At 39.8% G+C, this 26873-nt stretch overlaps 1 protein-coding gene across 1 annotated transcript in view; it reads right to left on the bottom strand.

The window, feature by feature from the left end:
- Nucleotides 1–1094: 1094 nt before the first annotated feature.
- Nucleotides 1095–26873, bottom strand: part of Dsg2 (desmoglein 2) — a 35923-nt gene continuing 10144 nt past the window's right edge. The window contains exons 2-15 of the mRNA XM_090353291.1: nucleotides 25133–25168; nucleotides 22052–22186; nucleotides 20103–20264; nucleotides 19697–19841; nucleotides 18562–18728; nucleotides 15624–15761; nucleotides 14927–15112; nucleotides 12619–12884; nucleotides 10380–10522; nucleotides 9606–9833; nucleotides 8539–8766; nucleotides 8130–8251; nucleotides 6836–7171; nucleotides 1095–4978 (exon numbers count right to left, since the gene is read on the bottom strand). Of these exons, the coding sequence (XP_090209417.1) occupies nucleotides 3965–4978; nucleotides 6836–7171; nucleotides 8130–8251; nucleotides 8539–8766; nucleotides 9606–9833; nucleotides 10380–10522; nucleotides 12619–12884; nucleotides 14927–15112; nucleotides 15624–15761; nucleotides 18562–18728; nucleotides 19697–19841; nucleotides 20103–20264; nucleotides 22052–22186; nucleotides 25133–25168 (3306 nt within the window). The 3' untranslated portion in view covers nucleotides 1095–3964. The remainder of the gene's footprint in view (nucleotides 4979–6835; nucleotides 7172–8129; nucleotides 8252–8538; nucleotides 8767–9605; nucleotides 9834–10379; nucleotides 10523–12618; nucleotides 12885–14926; nucleotides 15113–15623; nucleotides 15762–18561; nucleotides 18729–19696; nucleotides 19842–20102; nucleotides 20265–22051; nucleotides 22187–25132; nucleotides 25169–26873) is intronic.

A 26873-nucleotide genomic window follows, 5' to 3' on the forward strand; every position in this document is an offset into this window, starting at 1 on the left:
TCTATTTTAGTCCAAGTTGGTTTATTGTTTAAGTAAATTTGTCCTGAGGCTGCCTCCTACCTTGAGTCCCTATATAATGAACTGTTACTTAGGCTACTAGGTAAACAAAGAGAGAATTACACTCAATACTTAACTTCAGTCACAAGGAGATGGGTAAATCGCAATTGCAGATGCCAAATTTCATTCCGTCACAGACTCCTTCATGTTAGACTTTGTCCAAATAAGGCAAATACTGAGCTATAAGCAATTAACCTATTTTTGGACTTCTATTTACTTCTGCCTAAACACTTTGCTATTGTTGTATGACAGAGTTCGCTGAACCTCTTCTGATTGGATGTCTATCCAATTTTGTGAACTAGGCCATGCTCAATTATTGGTAACTTTGCTCTGAACTCAAGATCGAACCTCTTAGAGTTGCTCTCACCCAACTTTCTCCTAGAAGCTATGCATGGGAACAGACTTGTATATATTTACCTTTCACTAATCTGTGTTCTGTTACTGAGTCCCAGTTGAGAACCCAGAAAGATAGGAGACAGATTTTCAGTCCTCTTTCAGGGCTGTGACTCAGATCTTTTCCCTTGTGAGCTGTAACAGGCAACTATGACAACTTCTCAAACTGTAGAAGGATATTATCTCTTTTATATCCAATGTGCAAGCAGAAATATAATTGTAGTTCCTGGTTAAATGTGAAAAAAAATCACAGAAATAGTCCCTGACTTACCATGATTTAAACAGTGGTACCAATGTGAAATGCTTTCATTCTAAGTTGGAATGTATTGTTCAGTTGGCAGGAGTACTATGTGCACATTTGATCTAATGTTTGCATTGATAACAAGTTTATTGGGCTGCAATTCCATTACAGGTTGAATAGCATCTGTACTTAATTTTTTTAGAATAAAACTTGTTCATTGATCTGAAATTCAAGTTTAAATGGGCTTTCCTCTCTTCTTTCCTTCTTAGAAAGGCAAATAATACTATTCTAAAAAGCACTGCCTATGTTCATTAAGCAGAGCTCAGGAATCAAAACAGTCCAAAGGACTCTCTTATAAGAGTAATCTTCCTGGTAACATAAATCACTAAGAAACAACAGAGAATGGGGCATTTTGAACATTGTCTTTTTATTTAAATATTTACGATAGTACACATACAAATGTGTAAAAATGAATGCAAATAGCCTTTTAGGGAACAGACCACTGAGAACAAAGGGCCAGATTAGGTTTTCAAGGCTGCCTATGGAGAGAGTTTAAGACCAAGTTTTGTTTATCCAGGTACATGAATCATATGTACATTTTCACACAGCAGTGATATTCCTACTGGCAAAATAAATGCATGTCTACAATGAAAAATGGAAACAGCCACCACAATAACCACAATAATCTTCTAAGTACAGTGTAAACAATTCTAGATCACAGAAGAAAGACTTTCATCTCAGCCACAACTTGGGATGGCTAAAACTATCTGTCCTTACACACAGATATTGGAACAGTGTATAAATCTTGTCAGGGCACAATTCAAGTACACAATATTTCTAGAAAGCTGACAAAAGTATACTCTTCATGGTTTATTTCCTTAGCAAAATAGGAGTCAAGAATTTAGGTAGTCTGCAAAAGTTACATTTTTTTTTGCAGGGGCTATTTATGTAAACTCTTCCTGATATATATTTTGAAACATTGCTGTGTCTGAGAAAAATAAATACAATCTATTTTGGAACCACATAACTCTGGTAACTTTTGTATAAAAAAACAAGGGAAGGATGTTGTACAAAATAAAGTCAAAATTTGAGGATTTGATAATATAGTATCTATTACCTATGTACTAAGTCACGACAAGCCAATATGTAATTTCAAATGTCATAATGGAAGAAACACAAGATCTTTTGATTTTTTTGGCAATTTACCTAAAAAGTAATTGTTTGATCTTGATACATAAGGCCTATAGTATGAAGCTAATTGAAAGGACCTCCAGGATATTGAAACAAAAGCCATATAATGAATGATTGTTGTCCTTAATGTACTATGTTATCTCTCATCTCCTTTGCTGTCCCTTGGTTATCTCATATTGGTATAGTATCTCACTTTGTTATCTGATATATTGAATTTATTTGTATTTGGATATTTGAAATTTGACAGGGAAAGGGGGAAAACCAAGACGGGTGGGGGGTGTGGGGGGGAGGGAAATGGGTACCAAGACATGTGAAAGGGTTTCAATGTATGTGAATTAATGCACCCTCTATCTGGCAAATATCATGTAACCCTTTTACTAATTACAATAAAAAAAAGAAAAGAAAAGAAAGAGAAGGTAGATGTGGGCTATAAAAATATATTGCTACCTCTTCACATGTCCTCCTAGGTGTTATAAAGCATGATACTGAATAGACCTTATTGAACTTGAAAAGCAATGGCAATACTAAAATTTTTGAGTTTATAAAAACCAGATAGAACTGTAGTGAATTAGAAATCTTCATATTACACATAAAATTTATAAAATTAATATGAATAATTGGATATAATCCAAGTATGATCATAAAATCAGAAATAAATCACTATATTGCTCTTTTAAAAAAAAGAAATTTAAGTGAGGTTCATTTATTTTAATGTCTTCAATTTAGAACTTCTCTAGACCTTCTTTTTTATGTCAACTTTCAGTTCAAATGGAAACAATTTTATAAAGCTGGTAAGTTTCAACTCAAGAGGAGGGTGTTCTGTGTGTAGCTTCTACGTTTTGGTAGAAATGGAAATCATTTCAAAGTAATCATTTGCCATACTTAATGAATCTCAATGTATTCAATTCAAAATTATTTGAGCATACTCAGTGCAAACCATTTCTAGTCTTTAGAAATGCAACTTTTCTTTTTACAAAATCTGTCCTAAACTTAGATATTTCATCTCAATAAACTGTTAGATCATGTGTCACTGAAAAAAAAGTAATTGTTTGAAAATTCATTTTGATCCTATCATTAATTATTTGACACAATGTTAGGCATTGGATATAAGGTAGTGTGAGGATGATTGATAAGACACTATCCTTCAATAGTGGGGAATATGGCTGGTAAACTTACTTGCATCAAATTGTTGCTGTTCAGATAATAATATATCTTGGACACTGGTGGCTTATGCTTGTATTCCTAGCAACTCAGGAGGCTGAGATCTGAGGATAGAGATTTGAAGCCAGCCAGGGTAGTAAAGTCCATGAGATTCTTATCTCCAATTAACTAATAAAAATTTAGAAGTAGAGATATATCTCAAGTGGCAAAGTGCCAACCTTGAACAAAACAACTAAGAAAGATCACAAGGCCCTGAGTTTAAGCTCGAGTATTATGGGAGGAGGGGGGAACAACCTGAGTTTTTTTTTTAAATAACTATTATTAATATAATAAGTCAAATTTTATTGACTGTTGAGGGATGAGAATATATGATGCATTTTGAGGTCAGCATCTGTACATAAATGTCTTGTGTATATATACACAATGTATATTCTTAGCATTTTAGTGCTTCAAAATTTAACACATCTCACATAAAGTTTCAGTCTTAAAGGAAACCGAGAAGGAAAGTAGTAACCCAGACTGTAAGTGTACCTTTGGATAAGAGTTATGTATCTGCTTGGGACAGAAATGTAGAGACTCTATGTTAAATGTCAACAGGGTATGCAGGGAAATCCACTTTCCTTGATTGGAAAATGAACTGGAAAAAATGTGTCAGAAGCCAAATGTCCCTCTGTTTTGTGATTATTGTCTGCATAACTTATTTTAAAAAAGGCGCTTGAGAAACAGGGTATCACAAAGCCTTTCTAAAATACACCAATGGGATCAGAGACAGTGTGGCCCTGTGCAGATCAGTGACTGAGAAGAGGTTCAAGTTCAGTTACCTCTGTCTGCACATCTGCAGGCCTGAAAGGCCAGGGACACAGACAACATTCAGCCAGTCACTGCTAAATATTTTCCCAGTGAGTCTGTAACCAATGCTGCTTAGGAGTAAGAATGTTGCACAGTGCTGTGTTTGGTGACTCTGGTAGAGGCTGTGGTCATGGTAGAGTTAGAATGACCAGATTCTGCAAAACCAGGAGTCGGCAGAGTGCCGGGGACTCCAGTTCCAGAAACCACAGTGTTTCTAACCTTTATCGAGGCTTCCGAAGGCATCTGGAAATGGGATTGCAGTGTGGCAGCAGGCGTCACCACTCTTTCTGCCACCATCACATTCTGCCTGTTGGGTGTGGTCAGAGTGGGCTGTACCCCTGAACTGGGGGCTAGGATGCTCTCCCTCTCCCTTACCATAACATAACGTGCATCTTGGTGATGCTGGTTGCCTTCCAGAGGGTTCGGGACACCCCCATTGGGCTGGATCACTCTTTCTGTAACCACAACATTACCTTCATTAGCGTAATGGTGGTCTACCAAGGTGGAGGCTGGGGCATAGACCCTCTCTGTCACAATAAGGCTCTGAGGCTGTCCTGAATCCAGGATCACAGTGCCTGGTGGCAGAGTGGAGCTTGTGGCATAGGAAGATCCCACCATTATGATATTACCAGAAGCCATGGGGTCAGGAAGAGGTGGTGCTATCTTTTGACTCTGCCTGGAAGACACAGCTGTTTCCGTGACAGTCTCCTGAGTTACATTCTCTGTGTGTGCTCCGTGCATGGGATGTGGGACTTGAAAGCTGCTCTGAGAGGAGTAGCTATTCTCTGAATTAAGCAGGGCTTGCTCCTGCTGTGACAACGAAGCTGTGCTCTTGTTTGTTTCTTTAACAGGGGTTTGCCTCTGCTCCATTTTTATATCCATATCTATTTTTTGGCCTAAGCAAACTTCAGCCAGTGTCTTGAATTTAAGTCCTAAGTCGTCTAGGAAGTGGTCCTCCAGCTCTCCTTCAATAAAACTGCAACAGCCAATGGAGCCCCGAAGAGACTCCATGTCTTCCTGTGAATAAACCAGCAGGCAATCTTTGGCCATGTGGTCATCATCACTGTCAGCGAAGGAGGCCGCTTTCTGAAATGGAAATAACAAAGAGAAACAAGTAATTAATGATGCACATTCTCTTAAAAACGAGACATTTGGCCTGCAGCTCAGTGCCAAAGCACTTGCCTAGCATATACAAGGTTTTGGGGTTAATCTCCAGTATCAAAAAAAGAAAAGATAAAAAAAATATTTGTTGTTGGTTTTGAAACCTAAACAACAACCCTTAAAAAAACAGAATACTTTGACTTTCTTTCTTTCTTTTTTTTTTTTTGGTCATGGGACTTGAACTCTGGGCCTGGGTGTTGTCCTTGAGCATTTCAGCTCAAGGCCCTACTCCTGGAGCCACAGCAAGACAAAAACACGAGAAGTGGTATCAATGTGCGTGAAATAATGCTCCTTGTATATGGCGAATATAACTGTAAGTCCTCTATTAATTAAAATTAAAAATTTAAAAAAATAGACAAAAACTCCCCAGAATATTTAAAAACAGAATACTTGACTTTTATTTCCAATTAACCACCAGAAAACTGGAAGTGGAGCTGTGGCTCAAAGTGAGAGAGCTAGCCTTGAGCAAAAATAGCTCAGTGGCAGTGCCTAGGCCCTGAGCTCAAGCCTCATGCCTGATAATAAAAAAAATATATAAATAAAAATTCCTATTTAGAACATAATACTTGAGTTCTAATAATTACAAGGAAGCATAAGAAAAAAAGATGATTGGGAAGGAGTGGGGGGAGGGAAATGGGGAAAAACATGAGAAGGGGTATCAATGTGTGAAAAATAATGTACCTACTATCTGGTGAATGTAATTGTAACTCATCTATACATTACAATAAAAAATTTTTAAAAAAAGGAAAAACACCAACTGATAGACATCTTACATTATAGCTAGCATATATATTTCTAAAAAATAATATCATGAGCCAGGTGGGGTGATTCATGATTATAAACCTAGATAACTAGGAGATGAAAATCAGGAGAATTAAAATTTGAGGCCAGTCTGGGCAAAATGTCAGTAAGAGGCCACCTCAATGAGAAAGCTGGGTTACATTCAATCGGTAGGTGGCTCTTGGTGTAGACAATGCAAGATCCCATCTTAAAAAAAAGAAAAAGAACCTAAAAATTGAAAAAGAATTGGAGGCGTGGTTGAAGTAGCAGAGCACTTGCAAGTGCAAGACTTCAGCACCATGAAAAATAAATAAAACCCAAAGGTGGGGGAGTATAGTCAAAGTACATACAAAAACGTATGGGTCACAATGAAATCCATTTTTTTGTTGTTGTAAGGAATATAGGCTAATCAAAACAAAGAAGGAAAGAAGGGACTTTTATATTGAAGGAGGATGAATTGTCATGACAAGTAAATCTAATACAGAATTCTGATAGGATCATAGATAGAAAAGTAATTCTATAATTGGCAAAATTCAAATTTAGACTGTATCAATTTTAAGTTTCCTTCCTTCCTTCCTTCCTTCCTTCCTTCCTTCCTTCCTTCCTTCCTTCCTTCCTTCCTTCCTTCCTTTCCCTCCCTCCCTCCCTTCCTCCCTTCTTTCTTCTTTCCTTCCTTCCTTCCTTCCTTCCTTCCTTCCTTCCTTCCTTCCTTCCTTCTTTCCTTTCTTTCTGCCAGTCCTGGGCTTGAGCGCTAAAGCACTACAACTTGGCAGATATAAATACTAAAAATCAGGTGAAATCTGGACAGACTACTCAGGAGATCAAAATTTTTCTCCTTCTTGCACATTTTCTGGCATTCTTTTTGGGTGGTAGCGAGGTTTGATGTGTGATTTCCTGATAAATTTGAATAATTTTCCAATCAAAAGCTATCCATATATGCATAACCAAGATTTCCTGGGGGCAGAATTGGAGTAGAAAAAAGTATAAAAAAGTTGCTCTTACGTCAGTGAAATAATTTCTTAAGAATTCCTCATTCACTGCAACCGCAGCTGCCCGAGCTCCAGCTGTGTCCCTGGAGGCCCCTGTCGCTCCCGAGGTCCTCACAGTTTCATTGGCCATGAAGGCTCCGGGTGTCCTGGTCACCTGGGTAGCTGCACCAGTCAGGAGGCTTCGGTGTTCTTCCCATCGTCCATCCACATCAGATATCTCATGCTGCCCTTTGGTAAAAGAAGCAGAGCTGCTTCCTTTCATGGTGGCTTCCTTGGTGATTACACCTCCGATTCCATTTCTTACTGCTGTGTTTTCCGAGTGATCCACTGCCAGAAGGCCTGGTATCACCTATGAGTAAACACAGTTAAAAATGGAACTAAGGAAGGGAGGGTCTGTACACGAAGAGGAGGTTTGGAGCTACAGGAGCTTACGGAGGGGATAGGCTATTTTCCCTGAGGCAATTTGGGAAACATCCATTTAAAAAATATGAATTAAATTTCTTACTCAGAACCTACATAAACAAGATAAAAACAAAACTGAAATTCTAACAACATGCTATTAACTTCATGGCTGCAGGGTTTTTTTTTTTTTTTTTTTGGCCAGTCCTGAGCACTGTCCTTGGGCTTTCTCCAGACCAAAGCTCTACTGCTTTAGCATTGCAGCACTTCTGGCTTTTTCTATGTATGTGGTACAGAGGAATTGAACCTGGGTTTTTGTGCAAGCACTTTACCACTAGACCAAACTCCTGGCCCCTGTGGCTTTTATCTACAAAGAGACAGGACAAAGGAAGCATATGATGCCACTATTAACTAAATGTCATCTGCAGCAACACCAACCCTGTATCCACTCTGTTCTGGTAACCAGTACAAAAGATACTATGCCTTGAGCCCTCTGTTTAACTAAAGCCTGGGCAGGAGGTCTGAAATGACTATTGTTGAAAATAAAGACTGCTTTTGCTCTTTGCTCTCATACCCCAACAATCAAGACAGACTCTGGGGCCATCCGAGTGTGTGGGGGCTGCTCTCCACCGGCAAGTGTGAAACCAATTCCCAGCAGGCGTGGCTGGGTTGTCTTCTAAGTCAAGTCCATTGTGACCCTATGGCCCTATTTACCTGGAGGGAGTGTGAATTCTCGTGGGTTGAGGACTCACTGTCCAAGACACTGTCACTACAGAGATTCCAAGGAGTTTAGGTCAATGGGGATGAACAGTGACTAGACATGTTGCAGTGTCACCAAAGCACCTCCTAACGTCTCTTAATTTAAAACCGGGGAATAAGCAAGTGGCACTGACATGCTCTGCACTGACCTTGTCTTCAGGGGGTGCTCCCTCATTATTCCAAGGGTGAAGCATCTCTATAGTGCCAGGGATGGGGGTGAAACCTTTGGCACCCTCTCCACAATGGCACACCAGCAGCAGAAGTGGCACAACTGTATGGCAGGAAGATTGGGAAGGAGATGGTTAGTCCTGATGTGGTTCTAAACTTAAATCACCATTTCATTTCATTCCGTTTCATTGCTAGTGGCAGGGCTTGAACTCAGGGCCTGGGCACAGTCCCTGACCTTTTGTGCTCAAGGCTAGCATGATACCATTTTGAGCTCCTGCTCCACTTTCAATTTTCTGGTGGTCAACTGGAAATAAAGAGTTTCACAGACTTTCCTGCCCAGACAGGGCACTCAGACTACACAAGAAGGTTAGAATGGCTTGGAAGACTTACGTAGCAAGAGCAAAATGGCCAAAATCATAAGTGCAATGGCTGCGGGTCCCAGGCCAAAGTGGCTGTCGTGCTGGGCTTCCACACAGCCACTGCCGTGCAGGCATTCGCACACGGTGACGGTAAGGATCTGCTTTTCAGGACAGCTGTGGCCCTGGTTGTCTGAAATCAGGAGCTGAATCTCACTTCTCCCCAGCTCTGGCCGGGTCTGTTGCAGCAGCACACTGGTACCTGCAAATGGGAGGAGGCGAAAGGAAATAACATGGAGTGAAGGAACTCTGAGTGGGAAGGGAGGAAAGCCAATGATAGAAATGGTTTTTATTCAGCCCCTGGTAGAAGCTCTACTGTTCCTTCACTTTTTGTGCAATTCATAATGTGTAATCACTGAAATCATGAGACCCTTACCTTAAAAAACTAAAAAAATAAATCATCCCCCTGTCATTGCATTGTAACCTTTAACAAGTTGCTAATGCTTGGAACTAAAAGTTTTGCTCTTGTAATCAGGAAATACTATCATATAGCGTAAGGATGTATTATGATGCATACAGAGTGCCTGGATAGGGTAAGTGCTCAATAAATGTTATTTAAGTGAAATTATAGGTGACATAGTTAAGAAGTTAGGAAGTACCTATTGTGATTGTCTTGCACACCCATGTGCGCGCACACTGTTCTAGGGCTTGAATTCAGGGCTTAAGCACCGTCCCTTAGCTGTTTCACTCATGGCTGGTGCTCTACCACTTGAACATTAGTTCTACTTCTGGCTTTTTTGGTGGTTAATTTGAATTAAGAGTCTCTTAAGTTCGTCTGCCTGGGCTTTGAATTGTGATCCTTAGATCTCAGCCTCCTGAGTAACTCTGATTACCAACCCCCTGCTACCATTTATATTTTTTCAGATAATTTTTTCCTCTCAAAGAGGTTGTTACACACAATGTGTACAGTCAACCTCATTTTATAAATGCCTTTAAAAAGTGGCGCTGGAAACACAACTGGGAAACAGAACACAAAGCTATAGAAGAAAAGCTGGCAGCTCCCTGGATTATAAGGCTAGCCCAACAGTTAGCACTACTTACTTCCATGGTGGATTATTTTCCATGTTTCTGTTGTTCCAGATGGAATGTCCACGATGGAGAAACTGAAAGGTGCGCTGTTGGGGTAGCCGTCCAGGTCCAGGGCTGTCACGTTTACCTGGGCTGTGTCCACACATGCACTCTGTGCAGGCTCCATCAGTGTGGGGCAGTTGTCATTGATGTCCTCAACTGTGATAATGACTGTGCCGGTGATGGTTTTGCTAGGTTGATCTTAAAAAATAAATAAGCAGGAGAAAGTCTGTACACCCTGATCCTACAGCCAACAATAGACAGACACAGTGTAAATTCTCTTACAGAGCTGGTAAGAAGAGTACATGCAGTAACTGCACTACCTGGTCTAGACAGGGTCTCAGCTTAGACCAAAACATACCTCTCGTGTCACTAAAGAAGTCAAAACAGCTGGGTGCCAGTGGCTTACACACTCCTGGCTACTCAGGAAGCTGAGATCTGAGGACTGTGGTTCGAAGTCAGTCCTAGCAGGAAAGTACGTGAGACCCTTATATCCAATTAAACACCAGAAAACTGGAAAAGGGTGCCATGGCTCAAAGTGGTAGAGCACAAGCCTTGAGCACAAGAGCTCAGGGACAGCTCCAAGCTCTGAGTTAAAGCTCCATGACTGAGAACAACAACAACAACAACAACAACAACAACAACAGTCTAAACACATATTAATTCACAGCCTAACTCTCTGAGGCTGGAGGATAAAAATCAATAAGCCTACAAGTCAGAAAAAAATCTACTTATTTAATACTTTACCTTCGGAAATAGCCATAACCTTTACAGTATAAGTGCCATTTTGGACATATCTTGATTCAAAATCGGGGACTTTCATGAGTTTAATTTCTGAAGTGACAGAATCCACAGAGACCCAATTGTCTTTATCTTCCAGTTTCTTGTATCTGTTATAAAACAAATAGAAATTGGTTTTAATTCTGGATACGTTGGGACACATTCACATTGACAGCTTAATTTCTACTCCAGTAGCACTGTTCATGTTCCGGGATTTGTTTGGAATGTGTTGTAATTTTCAGAAATCATCCTAATAACCACTGCAACTTCAGGTCACCCCTGACTCAGAGATCTGCTATTTCTCTGGAACACATGACCGAGGGCTGCCATCCTTCACCTATGAACTAGAGGGTGGAATGTAGCCTTTGACTCTGTCCCTCTTAAATTGAGGCTCAACCGCTGAAAAATAGCTTACACAGTAAGACAGGTGGAGAAGCTAGCTTTCCATTTTATACTGCCTATTGGAATGTTGTCAATATTTCAAAGTATCAACCTAAAGAAAACTCAATGTTTGCTGCAATGGAAGCCTTTGGAATAGATGTTTTCTGAAAGTACATTAAAAAAATCCAGTTGTAGATATATTGTATATATGTTTATTTGGCTATTTGCAATAGGATAGGCAAGGGGGGAAAACAAGATGAGGGGTGGGGGTGGGGGAAGGGAAATGGTGACCAAGACATGAGAAAGGGTATCAGTGTTTGTGAAGTAATGCACCTTCTACCTGGTGAATATAATGTAACCCTTCTAATAATTACAATAAAAATATATGAAAAAATCCAGTTATACATTGGAACTAAATGTTTATGCGTTTTAGTATTTCTACTGATGAATAATAATACATTTGGATCTTCCTCATGTATTTCTGATTAATTTCATGGAAAGAATTTTAAACCTAGGTCTGACTTGCCATGCATTTTCTTTACTTTTCTTTTCTTTTTTTTTTTTAGTCAGTCGTGGGGCTTGAGCTCTGGGCCTGGGTGCTGTCTTTGAGCTCTGCAGCGGTAGCCTTAATCTACAGAACCATTTCCTGTTTTCTGGTGGTTAATTGGAGATAAGAGTCTCATGGACTTCCATGCCTGGGCTGGCTTTGAACAACAATCCTTAGATCTCAGTCTCCTGAGTAGCTAGGATTATAGGCATGAGCCACAGGGCCCAGCTTGCTGTGAATTTTCTGACATCTCCACTTATGATAAAGACAGTCTTCCTAAAGGGAAGGGGGGAAACAAGATGATTCAGAGGGGGTGGGGGAAAGGAAATGGGGACAAAAACATGAAAAGGGGATCAATGTGTGAGAAGTAATGCACCTACTACCTGGTGAATATAACTGTAACCTCTCTATACATTATAATAAAAAGAAAAAGAAAAAAAGAAAGGCAGTCCTCGCCCCCCCCACAGTTAAGCATCATGCATCACAATGGAATAATTTAAGTGATGTAAATTAAGGAACTTTTCATTTTTGTTGATACTAGCGTTTGAACTCACACTTCACACTTGTTTGGTTTGCTTGACAGGGTGGAGCTTTCTTGAGCCATGCCTCCAGCCTGGCTGTTTGCTGATCCCTTGGAGAGTTTCCCGGAATTTTCTGCCTAGGATGCCTTTGAATATCAGTTCCAACCTCCTGAGTAACTAGAATTGCAGGTGGGAGCTCCTAGTATCCAGAAACAACCAATCTATTTTTTTTTTGAGACCCTGTATAATCCAGGTTGACTTTGAACTCACAAACCTCCTAGCTCAGTCTTCTCAGTGCTGGGTTTAAAAATATTCTTTACCATATCCAGCATGTTAGTAAATTTTGTCTGCTCCTTTCTTACCCTCCTTATGTATTAGATGTACACATTATATGTACATATATGTATATAATAATACGTCTTTATGTGTAAGATGTATTATAAGTTTTTTTTTTTTCCCTGCCCATTTTCTATTTTGCTTCTTAGTTTTCTTTAGCCAGAACTATGTCTGTGGTGAGAAACCTACTGGGCATCCCTCTGATGACTGGATGGGTCAGTTCTCTGTGGGCATTCCTCTCACTTCTGAGAAGAAACATGCACAGTTTTGAATAAATGGAAAGTTTAATCCACAGAACTTTGGAGAACCAGAACTTGCTATTCACTTGCTGCAGTGTGAAGGAAAAGCTCCCTAGTTTCCTGATGGGTTTTGTAAATAGCCATTCAATGTAAGTTGAAGAAATAGATTTACAACATCTTACCTCACTCTGGCTGCCTGTCCAGTGTCTTCATCAAAAACTTGAAACCTTCCAATCACTTTGCTTTGGGTTGACAAATCCATCCCTTCACTGGCACGGGCTGAGATGGTGCTGGTTTGAAAATGAATGCCTTCCTTCACATTTTGAACCTTGACTTTGATGGGGATGGGTGTAGGCTTATATCTACTCATAATGGACTTATGAAAAGCTGCTTTGTTGGTGACAATGATACTGAAGTCGAGGTTCTTCATTTCTTCATAATCAACTTCCTGCAAAGGCAAAATTAAGAGGAATTCCATCAAAAGACAAAGGAACTAGAGCAGGTCTGCCACCCTGCACAAACACACACACCAACACATATTATTTTCATGTCAGACAGGACATGATAATCTGACACACTGGCAATGCAGAAACTCTAGATATCACAACCATGGTATTCTCAGCAAGCACTGAATGACGATATCTAGAAGCATTTACAACATATTTTTTCTGAAGGTCAAACTCATTTTTAAAAGTATATATTCTCAGCCAGACACTGGTGGCTGACACCTTTAATACTAGCTTACTCAGGAGGTTGGGATCTGAGGATTAGGATTTGAAGCCAGCCAGGAAAGTCCATGAGACTCTCATCTCTAATTAACCACCCAAAAAGCCAGAAATGGAACTGTAGCCCGAGTGATAGTGCCAAGCCTTGAGCAAAGAAGACAAGGGAGGGGGTAAGCGCTAAGGTTCAGCCTCTCTACTGGTGCATACACCCAAAAGAATACACTGTCATCTTTGACATTCTAAAGAACTTTCATAAAAGAAAACTTAATGCGAATCCAATGAAAACTACACTACGTAAGGAAGCAGAATTCCCTCCATGTGTCCAGGGTGGGCCAGGTGTGGGGACATGTGGTGGTTTTGATAGTTTTGCCCCTAAGATAGATTTATACTGTGCATAGTTACACTAACTCACCAGAAAACTGACCATTCCTAGAGCTAAGGAGAGGCTTGGAAGAAGAGGTAAGAATGGCAAAAAAGCTCATGAGGAGATGCTCATCATCCCTGGCTATAAAGGAAATGCAAATCAAACGAAAAAATAACAACTTTGAGATTCTACCTCACTCCACTTAAACTGACCAACATCGTTTTAACAACAAATGTTGGTGGGGATGTGGGGTAAAAGGAACTCTTGCATCACTGGTGGAAATGTAAATTAGTACAACCACAATGGATATTGGTCTGGAGGTTTCTCAAAAAACTAAACATAGATCTTCCTGAGTGCTAAACATAGCACTCTTGGACATCTACCCAGAATATCACAAGCCAGGATACGCTAAAGACACTTGCACATCCAGGTTCATTGGTGCAGTATTCACAACAGCTAAATTATGGAAACAGCCCACATACACTACAACAGATGAGTGGATCCAAAAAATGTAACTATGTACAGTGGAATTTTACACAGCCATTAGAAACATTATGTCATTTGTAGGGAAATGGGTGGCTCTAGAATAAATCATGTTAAATGGCAGACCGTTTTTCTCATATATGGAAATGAGATCTAAAATACACGGGGACGCGATAAATTGTACAGCCCTCTAGGCATTCACATACAGTGAGACCAAAGGAAAGCACTCTTATGAGAGGAACACAGAGGCACAATATCTATGTACATCTAATCATACAAAATAGTATTTATTGAAATGAACTCCAGGAAATGAAGACAAGAGGGTTTCCTCTTTGTTGCTGTTTTTGTTTTCTTTTCCTTTTGTCTGCTTATTTATCTTTGGGAGGGTAAGTGGGGGGCACAGAGTGAGCACTTACAGCAGTGGGATTTACTAGGCACTATGTTGAAAATGAACAACTTGTGAATGGGGATAGGAGGAAAAAACAGTGAGTGAGAAAAGAGGTGACATTGTTCACTGTCCTTGAGTGAAAAAGCCAAGTACAAGATCTTGAGTTTGGCCCCCAGTATCAACACATACACACAAAACAACCACACACACACACACACACACACACACACACACACACACACACACATTCGAAGGTAAGTTTGTGAACCCCACCTGATTATGATATGGGGGTACTACCCTTAAGCATAGAGAGCACTAAATAGAGCTAGGCCATCATGAAGCCCACCCAGCTTCCCAAGTTTCCCTGATGTGAAGTGGACTGTAGCCCACATAGTCAGGACAAATAGATGTTCCCAGCCACAAACAGCTATGGTGCTGGATGTCTGTAAGGTGCCTGTAGCTATATGGAGCTCACACTATGATAGATTCTTTCTGCCAGTGTCTTGTCATTCTCTGTCCTGAACACTTACCTTAATAAGGGTCACAATCCCTTCATTGGTTTTCTCATCTGTTTTGATGTGGAAGTAACCACCCTCATTTCCTGATGCGAAGGTGAAATTTGCCAGCCAGTTATCAGAGCCTATTTCATCTGCATCAGTTACTTTTATGCGCAAAACTTCCATATTGACTTGGTTTTCTTCCACCACTCCTTCATACTGCAAAACATGATCACCACAATTTTTATTTTATTTATTTTTTTCATTAAATATATTTTTTTTGTCAGTCATGGGGCTTGAACTCTGGGCCTCGGCGCTGTCCTCAAGCTCTTCAGCTCAAGGCTAGCACTCTACTACTTGAGCTACAGAGCCATTTCCTGTTTTCTGGGTGAGTCTCCCAGACTTTTGTGCCTAGGCTAGCTTTGAACCTTGATCCTCAGATCTGTCTCTTGAGTAGCTAGGATTACAGGTGTAAGCCACTGGCACCCAGCTTACAATTTTTATTTTAATGTAGTAGCACTAGACACTGTGTTAGAAATGAACTACCCAACTTGAGGGAGAAGGGAGAGTGGGAGAAGAAAAGCTGAGAGAAAATGTGGGAGGGGGTGACGTATGTAACTGTAACCCCTCTGTAAATCACCTTTACAATAACATTTTCTAATGAAGAGACAACAACAAAAATGGAACAAACAGGTATAGTTATTATGAAAAAAAACAACAAAACAGTTACCACTTTGTTTTCCACGACAGGTATATTGTCATTGACATCCAGAATACTAATCTGAACTTGAGCTTGGGCGACTGGCTTATCTGTGATTTCTCTGTTGCCATCTCTGGCTTCCACTGTCAAGGAATAACTGCTGTGTTCCTGTAGAGCAATAAAAAATACACAACTGGGGTTAAAAATGCATCATTCCTAGAGCTCCTTTGTAGGACCAGCTTGCTTTATCACTAAGAAATAAACAGCATTGGGTGCTGGTGGCTCAGGGCTATGATCCTAGTTACTCAGGAAGCTGGGATTTAAGAATTGAAATTCAAAGCCAGCCTGGGCAGAAAAGTCCATAAGACTCATGTCCAATTAAACACCAAAAAGCTGGAAGTAGAGGCATGACTCAAGCGGTAGAGGGCCATCACTGAGTAAAAAGCTTAGCAGGAATATGAGACTCTGAGTTCAACCTCTGTGCCAACACATACACATGTGTACTACCCCAATCCCAAGAAGTGACAGTGGTATATTTCATTTGTAGACAAGTCTTACGATCTGTTGTTACTGGTATGAAGTTGCTATTTATTTGTGATCACAGCTTTAGTACAAGGGCAGAAGATCCTAGAGGAGTAATTATGGACAGACTCAAACATATCTTTGGTGATATTCTTGTGATAACTCTCCTAACGCTGGCTTTGTGAAGGAACACCGTTGAAAATGCTGTTTGTGTTATACTGAAAGGAGCAGTGGAAGAACCTGTGCCATCCTTCATTCCCAGGTAAAAGTAAAGCCAAAAAGTATGTGGCCAGTAAGGGCAACATTTGGTAAATTTTGCCCCCCCCCCCCACCAGAGGGCTTGCATCTGAGACATCACCCCCTGGTGTCACTCAAAAGTCATCTTCTACATGTCTGCTCACTCTAGTTCTAGTCAGTATGGTTAGAGGTTAGGGAGATGGCTAGCCAATGCCAGTGTGTGTGTAGACCCTGTGTGGGCAGCATTACTCTATGGACAGGCATAGCCAGGGCTCTGCACTACGTTTGTGCTCCAGTTGTGCTGTTTAATTACTTACTAGCTCGGTTGAACACACACTTAATCCCACTGACACTCAGCTTCCTTCTGTGTAAGAAGGTGATGACTGGATCTACCTTGTGGGGTTTCTGCATAGATTAGATGGATTAATTCATGTAAAGGGCTTAGGACAACACCTGGCATGTAGAAAATGCCAAGAAGTGACAGCCATTGTTACCAGTTAAGCTTCCCAGAGACAAGCAGTGTGTGGAAAAACCACACCACTAATTCATAGCAATGTTGTCTTATTCAAATATTACATGACAGGATGTAGGCTTAAGTTCTAGGAGTAATAACTTGATTTAAAAATTTACAAAGGGGCCATGAGTTTGGCCTAGTAGTAGAGTACTTGCCTAGCATGCACAATGACCCGGGTTCAATTCCTTGGTACCACATACATAGAAAAAAGCCGTAAGTGGTGCTGAGGCTCAAGTGGTAGAGCTCTAGCCTTGAGAAAGTCCAAGAACAGTGCTCAGGCCCTGAGCTTAAGCCCAGAACTGGCAAAAAGAAATTTACAAAGAAGGGCTGGGAGTTTGGCCTAGTGGTAGAGTGCTTGCTTAGCATGCACCAAGATCCGAGTTCAATTCCTTAATACCACATACGTTAGAAAAAGCCAGAAATGATACTGTGGCTCAAGTGGTAGAGCTCTAGCCTTGAGAAAGCCCAAGGACAGTGTTCTGGCCATGAGTTCAAGTCCTGGGACTGGCAAAAAAATTCAAGGAAGTTGCTGGGAACCAGGGGATCAGGCCTTTGTCCTAGTTTCACAGGAGGCTGAGATCTGAGGATAGGAGTTCAAAGCCAGCCTGGGCAGAAAACTTTGTGAGACTCTTATCTCCAAAAAAAGTACTCAAAAAAGCCAGAAATGGCCCTGTGTTTCAAATGGTTGACTGCTCACTTTAAGTGAAAGAAGCTCAGGGACAGTGCACAGGTCCAGAGTACAAAGTCCCATGATGGGGGGGGGGGAATAATTCTACAATGATGTGAGTAGGAATGCTGCTCAAAATTACTATAATTTGGGATTTAAAAGATATTACATTGTGAGATTCCTGTTTGCTGCCCCTTCTTCATGCCATGACTGCTCCCCATATGGTTTATTTATTAGTGTTGGAAGACACATGTCCCTAAAGAACCATAAACCCAGGAACACTGCTTTAGAATTTGAATAAGCATAATCCAAAGTGCAGAGATATCAAATGGTGCTACCTTTGTGTAATTTTTATTCTATTATCTACATTAAAATTTAAAAAGTGCTATTACTTTTAAACTTTTAGTTAACATATGATACTACGTATTTTCATTTGAAGCTTTAAGCATGAACAAACCATTAAGGTGATGCTTTATCATCTCTCTTCCATGCTAAGTCTTCCAAATCGAGTGCATATCTTACAGACCTTCATCTGCATTCAGCACACCTTGATGTGGACTAGTCTCTCTGTGACTTGTAGACACATCTAACTATAACTATCATGCTGGATAGCATATCTCTAAGAAGATCACAGTGCTTAGAATTATCCTCTGATTGAGGAATATTGAACAAAATAATACAAAGAATGAAAAATAACCAGGGCAGAAGCTAGTCGGGAGCCTGTGGCTCTCGCCTGTGATCCTAGCTACTCAGGAGGCTGAGATTTGAAGGACTGCAGTTCAAGACCAGCCTGGGCAGAAAAGTTAGACCTCAACTCCAAAATAACCAGAAAAAAAGCCAGGCTGGAAATTTGGTTCAAGTAGTAGAGAGCCAGCTGAAAGAGCAAGCTGATCAAGCATGAGGTCCTGTACTCAAACCCTAGCATCAGCAAACAAATAAAAACACAAACAAACACACAGACAAACCAGTGTAGAGACTAGAAGCAAATAGGAAGTTTCAAACAGGGGAGATATAAGACATAGATTTACCTCTCTGTCCAAAGTAATACTGGTTGTATAAATTTCTCCGGTGTCTTTATTTAGGTGGAACACGGGGGGAGATGCAGGCTCCTGAGACACAATTCTGTAGGAAATTTTAGAATTCATTGTGTTGGGTTCATCTGCATCAGTTGCGGTGATTTTCATCACCAGAGTATCTGGTATGAGAAGAAAAGCCCATTACTATGTGTTCTTATTTCAGTTACGATTGCAGCTTTATCCTCAAAGGAAGGTAGACACTTATCAAAACCACAGTTCACCTCCACGAAACATTTCAACTGGATGAGGAAGTGTGATGAGGGTAGGGAAGGAAGAAAGCAGGAGAAAGGCGCAGCTGTTGGTGAGGTGATGTCTTTAAGGACTGCTAGAGGAGCACTGTGAATGCGCTCCAGTAGAGAAATGTGTAAGTAGTGCACACTCTTCATGCTTATCAAAATAACAATGATTTATGAGTAGATTATTTTTTAAAAAATTAGATCCAAAGACACATCTCTCTGGTTCATATATTAACATTGTGTTGCTATCTATAAAGGTTCTCTTTACACATTAATTACAGTAAAAGTCAGCACTGCTGGGCCCTGGTGGCTCATGCCTATATTTCTAGCCTCTCAGGAGGTAGAGATTTAGAGACAAGTGAAGCAGAAAAACCTTCCAGACTCCATCTCCAAAATAACCAGCAAAAAGCCAAGCTGGAGACATGGCTCAGGTGATGCCAGCCCATCAACCAAGCCAAACCAACATAAGGCTCTAAGGTCCAACAGTGGTTTCTACAACAAAAACTATACTTTTTGGCCCAGAACTAGGCAGCCAACTTGCTTTTGTTTCTGTGGTTTTGCTGGGGCACAGCCACCTCAGGGAAGCTTCAGGTAGTTGTTATGGAGACTTTGCTTCTATAGTTATCTACCATTTCTTCCCAAGGTTAAAAAAAAAGTACAGTGTTTACATTTCTCTGAAATTGTTATTAAAAATCAATTCTGAACCTAGAGAGATAGGTTTATTATTATTATTATTTGTCCTGGGAGTAATATTCAATTTTTGTCATCTTAAAGAATTTTATACTTATTTACAGACTAGAGAAAAATGACCTGGGTTGCTCATTCATTAAACACAATAGAGTCTTGCTTACGTGCTACACTTAGTTCTTCAATGGACCCAACAAAGACCTCTTGTGTGAACACTGGCTCGTTGTCATTGATGTCAAGAACTTTAATGCGTAGGTCTATGGGTTTCTCAAGGTTGTTTCCTCTCACATCCAAAGCATAACCTGTTAGCTAAAGTCGACATAAAAAATGAGTAAGTTCAGTTGAATCACTACGCAAGTGCTGTAGTATATAAAATAAGGAAATACACCATGGTGGGGGAGGGGAGATGGCCACAGGAAGGTGAATATTATTGAAGTATATTTGGATTCATTTTGTACAATGAATATATATTAAAAAAAACCTATTCCTATGGAAACCCTACCCCTTCTTAAAATGGATCTGAGCGATCATCAGAGCAAAGCTAAAGATAAGAGTTCAAAGTATTCTTACCAGGAAAAATGGTGTTTCTTCTCGATCCAGAATTCGGGTAACATTCAAGTCTCCAGTGTCTTTATTAAAGACAAATATACCAAAAGGCGGGTCTGTAATGCCTTTCCCTGTGTATCTGTAGGTAATTTTCAGTCCTCTTTCTTCGGCCAGGTCAGAATGTATCTAACATTAAAATAAATACCTCATGTTACAGTCTTCCATAATTCACATGTCAATATTTTTTATGGACAGCTTCCCTCAGAGACTGTCACCCAGGCTGACAAGAGGGAGATGGCATATGCCTGTGCTTCTATCAGGGGACCTTGGTTCTAATCCTGTCTCAGCAATACCACTTATTAATGTGACACCAAGTTAGTGACTCAACCTCCCAGTGTTTCTGTGTTCTTATCTGTAAAGTGGAGAATATTATTATCTTTTAGGGTTTTTACAAAACTAAAGATATAGTTGGGGTATGTATCTTGGGGAGAGGCAAAGCATATTTAATTAGCTTACTTAATTGTAATATTGTGGATCAAACCCCAATCCTCATCCATGCTAGGCAAGCACTCATCACTGAGTTAACTTTCCATCCACAGTGGAGTGGATTTTAGACTTAGCACATATAGTTTAAAAAATTCAAAGGCAAAATTAGCTTCCTAAAATCCACCCAGTCATTTGGAAAGTAGAATTAACAAAGTCAAGCACCTTGCCTGCTTGGAATGCTTTAACAAACCATCAATGCAGGATCTTCACATTCAATGTGTTATAGGGAAACCTAGCGAATGATGTGTGAGTGAATGACTCAAATCTTAGAGATCAAGAGAGAAGAAAAGAAAGAAGAATCAACATTAAATACAGGTGCATATAATGGGTTTACTATTATGTAAGCCTATACCAAGAGAGTGGATTTTAGAAGTTCTTTTTTATTTAAAGAAAAAAAAGGAAACTGAAAAAATTTTTTACAATTCATAGCTGCCATTTCTCTTGAAGGATGCCTTTACATATCCTCCGAAGACTGAAAAGACAAAGGTCACAGTTGGATATGAATCAAAATGCCTTCACTCAGATATGAGCCAGTCACATCAATGTGTACTAAGCAGCTAACATACACTGGCGTTGTGTGTAGCAGGACTGGCTAATTTCTGGAGAATGGGCGGTGTGGGGGAGGGGCTGGCAAGGAGCACAAGACAAGAAAGAGTGGAAGGTGGGAGGTGAGAAGGAGCAGGGGGAAAGGCAGAGGATGAGAAGAAGCAGGTCAGCTGGGCTGTGGCTATGTATTTGATACAGCAGGAGTACTTGCTACACTTGGGGGTTGAAAAACAGGATAGAATGATAGTGCCATTTCTAGACATCAGCAGAACTTAGGTAGAGTTGCTTTAGGGAAGGCAAACCCAAAGTTCAGTCTCCTGCTTGCTAAGATAAATAACACTAGCTATATCATTTATATTAAAAAAATCCGACCCTTTGGAGTGACAGGGAGTTATTAAGCTAGGACAATGAGCACATACGAGGCCTGTCCCTGGAAAATAAGGATAAATACATACTCTGCCTTTTAGATACTGACAGTAGTCATTTTGAAAATGACTTACAAGAAAAGATGCTCTTTTGAGTTTTGTAAGACACTGTGTTAAACTAAGATTAAATCAGTGATAGTTCCTTTGACTACTAATAGGCTCAAAACTGAAAGTTATGTGTGTGTGTGTGTGTGTGTGTGTGTGTGTGTGTGTGTATGTGTGTGTGAATGAATGGAACTTGCCAATGATGCTGGATTGTAAAGAATGAGACAGAAGGTCTTTAAGTTGGCATGTTTGCTAAAAGGCAAGTTTGTTTAGTTTTTAATACACTCAGAATATTGAAGAATTCAGCAATTATATTATTCAATTAAAAAAATTAAACTGGACAGGAAAACCATCTCACAACCCAAGTTCAACCATGCATGTCAGATGTGCCCATGTTGCTTTAGCACGTACCTTGGCAATTGGATTCTTTTTGGAGAGATCCTCTCCTTCCCGAAGAGCAACGGGAGCCGTGATCCAGGCTCGCTTTTGCCGCACTAAGTGAGTGTGTTTAAGAGGCAGCTTATTCCCACTTCTTGTGTTTGAGGTCTGTAACAACACAATATTGCCAAATGTTATCTAATTTCCTGAACTTTAAAAATAGTGTGACCATTTTTGGTTGTTTTTGGTCAGGGGACTTGAACTCAGGGCTTGGGCGTTGTCCCTGAGAAGTTCTGCTCAAGACTACCACTTTGAGTCAGAGAGCCACTTCTAGTTTTTTTTTTTTTTTTCTGGTGGTTAGTTGAAGGTAAGAGTCTTATGGGACTTTCCTGCCCAGGCTAGCTTTGAACCACGATACTCAAATCTCAGCCTCCCGAGTAGCTAGATTACAGGAGTGAGCCACTACACTAGCACCTGGCAAATTTTAAGGCAGCTTCTCTATTTTTCGACCATAGGACTTGAACTCGGGACTTTATGCTCTTGCTTGGTCTTCTTGTTCACAGCTGATACTCTACCACTTGAATCATGTCTCCAGTCCTTCTTTTTTGCTGGTTATTTATAAGATGGAACCTTGTAAACTTGATCCTCAGGTCTTAGCTTCCTGTGTAGTTAAGGATTTCAGCCACTGGCAACCAACTATGTTTAATATTTCCAAGGAAGCTTTATTTTCAAAGAGGAATTCTAGTAAACTACACACACTTAAAACATTGTCCTTAAATTTGTAAATAAAAAAAAGTAGGGAGGGAAATGGGGACATAAGGGGTATCAATGTGTGAGAAGTAATGCACCTACTACCTGGCGAATGTAACTGTAGCCTCTCTACACATAAACAATAAAAATAAAAACTTAAAAAAATAAAAACAACTGATTTTTTTTAATACCTGTCCTGTACTCAGGGCCTGAACATTGTCCTTGGGTTTTCTCAAGGCTAGAGCTCTACCACTTGAGCCACAGCACCACTTCTGGTGTCTTCTATGTATGTGGAACCGAGGACTCAAACTCGGGTCTTCATGCATGCTAAGCAAACTCCTGGCCCAAACAACTGATTTTTGCCTGGCAAAAATATTAAAAATCAAAAGATATTGCAAAATCAAAAGTTTTAAATTCACACACATGTATGATACAGCTCAATTGATGTAGAAAATCTTTGTTACATAATTAAAAGATGGAAAAAAGTAATGTTTTTTTTTTTCCACAGTAAGGAAAGATTTTCCAGAGTGAATGGTTTGAAAGATAATTTAGTAACTTAGCAACCTTACAAATTGGCAAGGTAGAAATAACAATCCATGCAACTTTTTTTTCTTATTTAGTTTGCCATGATGTTTAAAAGTTAAATTGCTACATATTTTAAAACTAAAGCTGAGCAAACTTGAGATAAATGTGACCAAAAATGGTGTAACTGCCAGTTCACAGATTTTTGTTTTGAGGATTGAATAAAGGACTAAATTTGCCATTTAGAAACTTCAGAGAAAAATTATTCTGTCCATGTTCAGTTGGATTTTATAGATGAATACACACATACTCAATCTGAGACAAAACTCCAGGTGATCTAGTATCTTAAGATCACAAGTGATTATTACACCAGGCTCTTCTTACCATTTTATTCATTTTGTTGTAGGTATATTTTTATTGAATAGCATTTACTCTGGTTATCACTAAGTTGTTGACTTTGCTTTTATTTGATATATTTTTCTTAAGTTAAAAATATACATCAGTTTCAGTATCCTGGAGGTCCTTTCAATTAGCTTCATACTATATGGCCTTATGTATCAAGGTTTTGCTCTATTGCAGATCTCTGCTAGTAGAGCACAAGGTTTCTACTGATTATGACAAATGAGGGAAACCATTGAGCCTAAGTTCCTTTGAGTCTGGCTTACTTCACTTAATATGATTTTTTCTAAGTCTTTCCATTTCCTAACAAATGGGTCGATAGCCATATAACAAATGATTGTTGTCCTTAATGTACTATGTTATCTCTCATCTCCTTTGCTGTCCCTTGGGTATCTCGTATTATTACAGTATCTCACTTTGTTATCTGATATATTGAATTTATTTGTATTTGGTTATTTGAAATTTGATAGGGAAGGGGGAAAACCAAGACGGGGGGGTGGGTGGTGGGTGGGAGGGGAGGGTAATGGGTACCAAGACATGTGAAAGGGTATCAATGTATGTGAATTAATGCACCTTCTATCTGGCAAATATCATGTAACCCTTTTATTAATTACAATAAAAAATAAAAAATATATACATCAGGAGAGAATGCAGTCAGAAAATTCAGTGCATATTCTACAAGCTTAAGAAACTTGAATAAAGGGATGGGACTAGTAGGTAGGGATGGGGAGAATGATGAAAGGGGGGACAGGGACCAAGATACATTGTGTTAATAAACTAGTCTCCTAAATGGCAACTTCTTTGTACACCTACTTAAAGGCAATCATAATAAAAAGAAATACACCTTTCCCCCAAATGTAAATCCTAGCCAGGCACCTGTAATACCAGCTACCCAAGTGGCTGAGTTCTGGAAGACAGCACTTCTAAGACAGGACAGGAAGAAAATATGAGCGACTATGTCTCCAAAATAACCAGCAAAAAAACAGGATGAGAGAGGTGTCTCATGTGGTAGAGCATCAGCTATGAAGAAACAAGCCAAGCAAGCTTGAGGCTCTGAGTTCAAACCCCACTACTAACAGTAAAAGAAAAACCACATAAATCACACATAATTAAGAAACCCACCCAAACCATCACAAATAACATAAAAGCTTTTAATGGAAGAATTAGAAATATAAGACTTCTGTTTTATACAAATTTGCTAGTGAATATCCATTGTTTCAATTTTATTGTCTAAGTATATTTTAAGACCTTCTGTGACTGGCTAGGTGTACATGCATTCACCCATGAATAAAGCATGTTTCCTAGGAAATATAAATTAAACATTCCTGGACTCTGTCTCTCTGTACTTATCTGAGGGGTAATGGCTAGGCCAAACTGTCCACCCTCAAGTAAATAAGCCTTTGAGTCCCAAGGATGGAAGGGTTTCCCTGGAGGATTCCTTACCTCCAAGTGAAGTCCATGTCCAAAGACCAAGCAGATCTGTAAGATAAAATTACACATGTAATGACAGAGGTTTCACCAATACCACCATCCTTTGTCAAAAGACATCAAAGTATCATTTCTCCCTTTGTCCTCTGTACAGACCAGAGCCAGACTGAGGACTCTACATTCTCCTTGGTCCACACTGCTTGTTCCTTAACATGACTAGCACCATAAAAATCCATACCAGATGCCCTGAGAAACCTCAGCCATTTCTGACCGTTTTCCCTTCATGCTGTAGTTTTTTGACACAAGTTTCCTAGGATCCACTTACCATTCCTCAAGGATAATGAATAAGAATGGATTCTCCCACCTAAGTCCTCAAAAGGAGTCTCTCTCTCTCTCTCTCTCTCTCTCTCTCTCTCTCTCTCTCTCTCTCTCTCTCTCTCTCTCTCTCTCTCTCACACACACACACACACACACACACACACCCTATGTTCCAATTTCTCAGTTGCTCAGTGTGATCAGTTACACTAACTTATTTCTTGCCCTCCTTTTTATTTCTCCCTCCCTCCCTCCCTCCCCTTCTCTCTCTCTGTCCCTCTTTCTTTCTCTCTCCTTCCTTCCTTCCTTCCTTCCTTCCTTCTTTCCTTCCTTCCTTTCTTCTGTGTGCGCTGGTATTGGTACTTGGCCTTGAATTCAGGTCCTTACACCAGGTTTGGCTTTTTCATGCCAAGGCTGTCATTCTAACACTTGAGTCATATCCCCATGTCCTGAGTTTTGTTGGTTAATCAGAGATACTAGTCTCATAAACTTCTTGGCCCTGGCTGGTTTTGAATGGTGATCATCAGATCTCAGTCTCCTGAGTAGCTAGGGTTATAGTTATGAGCCCCCAGTGCCTGGCTTTCTTTTCTTTTTTAAATTATAAAGGTGATATGCCGAGAGGTTACAGTTACATAAGTAAGGTAATGAAGAGAGTGTTACCCTCTCGCTTATTTTCTCCTGCTTCCCGTCTCCCCCACTCTCCGCCTCACCATACTGAAAAGTACATTTGTAAGATAGTATCTAGTGAGTATCTCTGTCACACTTGGCTCATCATTTGTCCCACCATTTCTGTGATTCCCCTTCCCAAATCAGATAAACCTATATACCAAAATTTAAACCAACCAACCGACAATAAAAACAGTAACAATGGTGAATAAACCAGAAGGGGGGAATGAAAGAAAAAATAACTGTAAACAGTACACTTGTTTCCATATTTTAGAGTTTATTTTGATTAGCATCATTTTATATGGCCATATTTTGATACTCTGCTAGAACTATCCTAAGTATATACCAATGATTAGAAATAAGGGAAACCATGGGACATCAGAAAAAAATATCACTTAATTCATATATATCCAGGGCTTTCCATATGTATAGTGAAGTAAGCCAGACCCAAAGTAACAGGCTTTTCCTTTTTCTTCCTTTCTTTCCTTTCTTTTTTACTGTGTTGACCCAGGATGTGCATATTTAAGGTAAGTGCTGTACCACTGAACCATACCCTCAAGTCTACCTCTGATGTTGTAAACGTGCTAGAAGGGTGGATGATCAAGATATATTCCTTTCTAAGCACAAAAATCTGTAACTCTTTTGTTTCTCACAATGAAAAAAGAAGAAGTAAGCTTCTAGTTCCTACATCCAAGGTGGTTTTAAATGAATCTGAGGAATTCTCCAAAAGCTTCCCCCAACTTGTCTCACTTTATTATTATTTTTTAAAGAGAAC

This window comes from Megascapheus bottae, chromosome 19, assembly GCF_031878675.1.
Source record: "Megascapheus bottae isolate mThoBot1 chromosome 19, mThoBot2.hap1, whole genome shotgun sequence".
Classification (NCBI taxonomy): domain Eukaryota; kingdom Metazoa; phylum Chordata; class Mammalia; order Rodentia; family Geomyidae; genus Megascapheus; species Megascapheus bottae.